This window comes from Bolinopsis microptera, chromosome 8 (genome assembly GCF_026151205.1).
Source record: "Bolinopsis microptera isolate Bmic1 chromosome 8, MBARI_Bmic_1.0, whole genome shotgun sequence".
NCBI classification, from domain to species: Eukaryota; Metazoa; Ctenophora; class Tentaculata; order Lobata; family Bolinopsidae; genus Bolinopsis; species Bolinopsis microptera.
Genome location: NC_087079.1, coordinates 18,231,913 through 18,235,585, shown reverse-complemented (window position 1 = coordinate 18,235,585; position 3,673 = coordinate 18,231,913). Strand labels below are relative to the sequence as shown.

The following is a 3,673-nucleotide window of genomic DNA, read 5'->3' as shown; positions in this document are numbered from 1 at the left end:
AACTACTTTTATACTTTAACTTAGTTAAGCACTTAATCTCCCCACTTCGTTTAAGTTTTCAAAATTGTTGAATGAGGGAAAGTTTTGCTATTTCCCCCGTTTGATATACCCGGTTATTTTTGTATACGCCACACGAGGCAAAACATTCCACGAACTATATTATCTTTAATGTTTTATATCACGTTAACTACTCTCTCGCAGTTTATTATTTAGCTTTCAAGCATTATATTATTTTGTTTTCTATATTCTTTCAGACTTTTACATAAGTCTAGTTATACATTACTTTATCATATTTTATCGAACTAAGGTGTAGTATTGCCAGATCCCAGTTCATTTTGTAACGGAGTTTTATATTAACAGGAAACGATGTAACAGGGTCGATATATTTTAATGTTGCCATGGGGTGGCAAGTCCCCATACATCATTGCTTTTGTTGACATTTTGATTCGAACGAGTTTCGGACCGACTTATTTCGACTAATTCTAAATGTCGATTAGTTCCGAAACTGATTTAGTCCTGCATTTCATTGACTCTTACTGACTCTGATTTAACTATGAACACAATATAGCTCAGTATATTAAAGGTTTTATTACGGTTTTAGCCGTGACCTTCATCTCAGGATGACTAAACTAGCACTCGTGTTATTTCTGACCATTCTTGTGGCGACTGTTGGAGGAAAAAAGGGAGGAGGAAAGGCGAAAGGACCGAAAGAACCGAAAGGCCCAGCAGTATGTAGCGAAAAGGATAAAACTGCATTCAGAGCATGTCTTAAAAAAGGTAAAAATTTAAATATAAATTATTTCTAGCATATTTCACACACCAAAATTAATTCATTGATTATACCTTAATGAAGATTCGATCAACATATTTAATATATTTAGTGAAATAACATATTAGTGAAATGTTCGACTAAAATTGCAGTTAACTAAAAATCTAGTTAACTACAAATTTTGATGGACACAAATTTGTAATATTTATTACACATTTCACTGTACAGTATAATACAACTAAGAAAAAGATTGAACGGGAATCAATTTCTTATTCACTGCCACCACGAAAATTAGTTTGGTTTTTGGAAAGATTATAAAATAAATGTAATGATCATATTAGTTCAGAATCAGAAATTTCAGGATAACATTTTTACAGGATTCGAGTCAAGTATAGATAAATGTGACAGTGAAGATGCCAAGAAACCGCTGAAAGCTAAAGAAGTCAAAAAGTGCACCGCATTGGAGAAGAAGCTAGTTAACTGTGGTTTCGACTGCACAGAAAAGGCACCAATGACACCAGAAGAAGTCCTTGCCACGTGTGGCCACGAAGACAAAAACTTCCCAGGAGCGGAAATGTTTTCGAAGATCTACGTCTTGAAAGAAGACTGCGTGAGGGACTGTCAGCTATCGGAGTCGTGCAAGGCTATCTCCTACAGACACTCAGATAAAAGATGTTACTTCAAGTCTAGTGAGGGAGGGAGTGTAGGACCCACCGTGGAGGCAGGATGGATTAGTTCTAACATGGAATGTGATAGATCCGACGTAGATCAGCGCTGTCAAAGGTCCGGTTTCTATTACTACGGAGCAGACACCAGAAACCTCAAATCTGAAAGTCTAAGTCACTGTGCCCTTCTCTGCAGAGACACGGAGAACTGCAAAGCAATATCTTACAGGGAGACGGACGGACTTTGCCATCTGAAGAACAGGCGAGGAGGGAGTCATGGACCAGTTGCAGCTGCTCAAAATATAGCCATGAATTTGGAATGCGACAGGAGTCGAATAACTAATTTCGACTGCATGAGAGAAGGAATATCGTTCTCCGGAGCAGACCTAAGGAGCGTGGTGGTTGCTCGGGCTGAGGAGTGCATCCAACACTGCAAAGATACAGAGGCTTGTAAGTCCATCACCTTCAGAGGCTCTGACCACCAGTGCTTCCTCAAATCTAAGTACGGTGGAAACTACCCCACAGTATCACCCGGACACAAAAGCATGGACCTGGACTGTGACAATAATGAAGTGAACCTTAACTGCATGAGGAAAGGATTCGATTTCCCGGGAGCCCATATGGGAAATCTGATAGTCACTGACGATAAGGAATGCGTGAAACGTTGCAAAGATACAGAGGGTTGCAAAGCCGTCACGTTCAGAACTGCGGACAACAGATGTTATCTGCGGAACAAAGCCGGGGGTGACACAGGACCTAATGCAGCAGCTGGACACAACAGCATGAACTTGCAGTGTGACAACAGCGCCGTCAAGAACCTTGGCTGCATCAGAGATGACACTAACTTCCCAGGAGCTGATCTCAGGAACTTCGTCGTGGAGGACAAGGAGGAATGTGTGAGACATTGCAGGGATACAGAGCTCTGCAAAGCAGTGGTCTTCACAGTCTCATCTGACCAACTCAGATGTTACCTGAAGAACCGACGTGGTGGAGCCAATGTCCCGGTAGTGGCAGCTGGGGTTCAGAGCATGAACATGGAGTGTGACAACAGCAAAATCGACAACCTAAACTGCCTCCGAGATGGAATTAACTTCAGTGGAGGTGACATTGGGAACACCATAGTGACAGGGGTTCCTGCGTGCGTGAAAATCTGCAAGGACACTGAGGGTTGCCAGGGTTTCTCCTTCAGAGTATCTGACAAACGATGCTACGCCAAGAACCGCCGAGGAGGAGCCTCCGGACCCAATGTTGATATTGGGTACAACAGTTTAAACATGGAATGTGACAACACACCAGTCACCGAGACTATGAAGTGTCTAAGGAAAAGGATAAATTTCGCTGGTAGTGACCTGAGGAACCTGGTGGTGGCGGACGTTGAAGAGTGCGTGAAGCACTGCCGGGACACGGAGAACTGCCAGGCTGTCACCTTCCAAGAGGCCACCCACCGCTGCTACCTGAAGAATAAACGAGGGGGAGTTTCAGGACCAACAGTAGCTCCTGGATACCATAGTCTGAACATGGAATGTGACAACAGTGAACCTTCACAACTCCAGTGCGGACTGATGCAGGAGAAGTTCCCTGGATACACGATCAAAAGTCTCACTGTGGCTCACTTTGAGGAGTGTTTGAGACGTTGCAGGGATACGGAGGGGTGTCAGGCAGTGTCCTTCGGGGAGACAGATAACGTGTGTGAGCTGAAGAACAGGACCTTCGAGTGGTGGACCATTAAGAGCCATTATAAGAGCGTCAACATGGATTGTTAGGTATTCGGACAGACAATCGTAGGTCGCATGAAAGACGAACGGTGATCCAAATACATACATGTTACATGGCGAGATCTCCATCCAAAAGGATTAGTCTGCGTCATCTGCGTCATTACTTTGTATTATACAACTTCGGCGGGTAATATTTCTCCATCCTTTTCGATCTGCAGCCAATCTTCTCATACAATCAATCGTGAGTCCATTACGATCCAATCTCTGCTCAGCATCTTCAATAAATACATCATTTAAGCTCTTCCTAGGCCTGCCTCTTGATCGTTTCCCATGCTTGGGTTTCCATTCAAGTAGATAGTTAGGTAACCGATCTTCAGGCATTCTACTGACATGTCCAAACCAACGTAGCCGTTTTGTTGCTATTATGTCAGTAAGAGCAGTTATTGAAGCCCTTCTTAAAACATCTTCATTTCTTACTCGATGGAACCACCTCACTTTCAGGATTCTGCGTAAGCAGTACTGAT

The 3,673-nt window shown here is 43.0% G+C and overlaps 1 protein-coding gene across 1 annotated transcript; it reads left to right on the top strand.

Annotated features, from left to right (window-relative positions):
* Positions 1–620: 620 nt before the first annotated feature.
* LOC134820225 (micronemal protein 4-like) lies at positions 621–3,243 on the top strand. The gene is made up of 2 exons (XM_063830447.1): positions 621–777; positions 1,147–3,243. The coding sequence occupies exons 1-2, from the start codon at positions 621–623 to the stop codon at positions 3,195–3,197; spliced, it is 2,208 nt and encodes a 735-aa protein (XP_063686517.1). The 3' UTR covers positions 3,198–3,243.
* Positions 3,244–3,673: the final 430 nt, after the last annotated feature.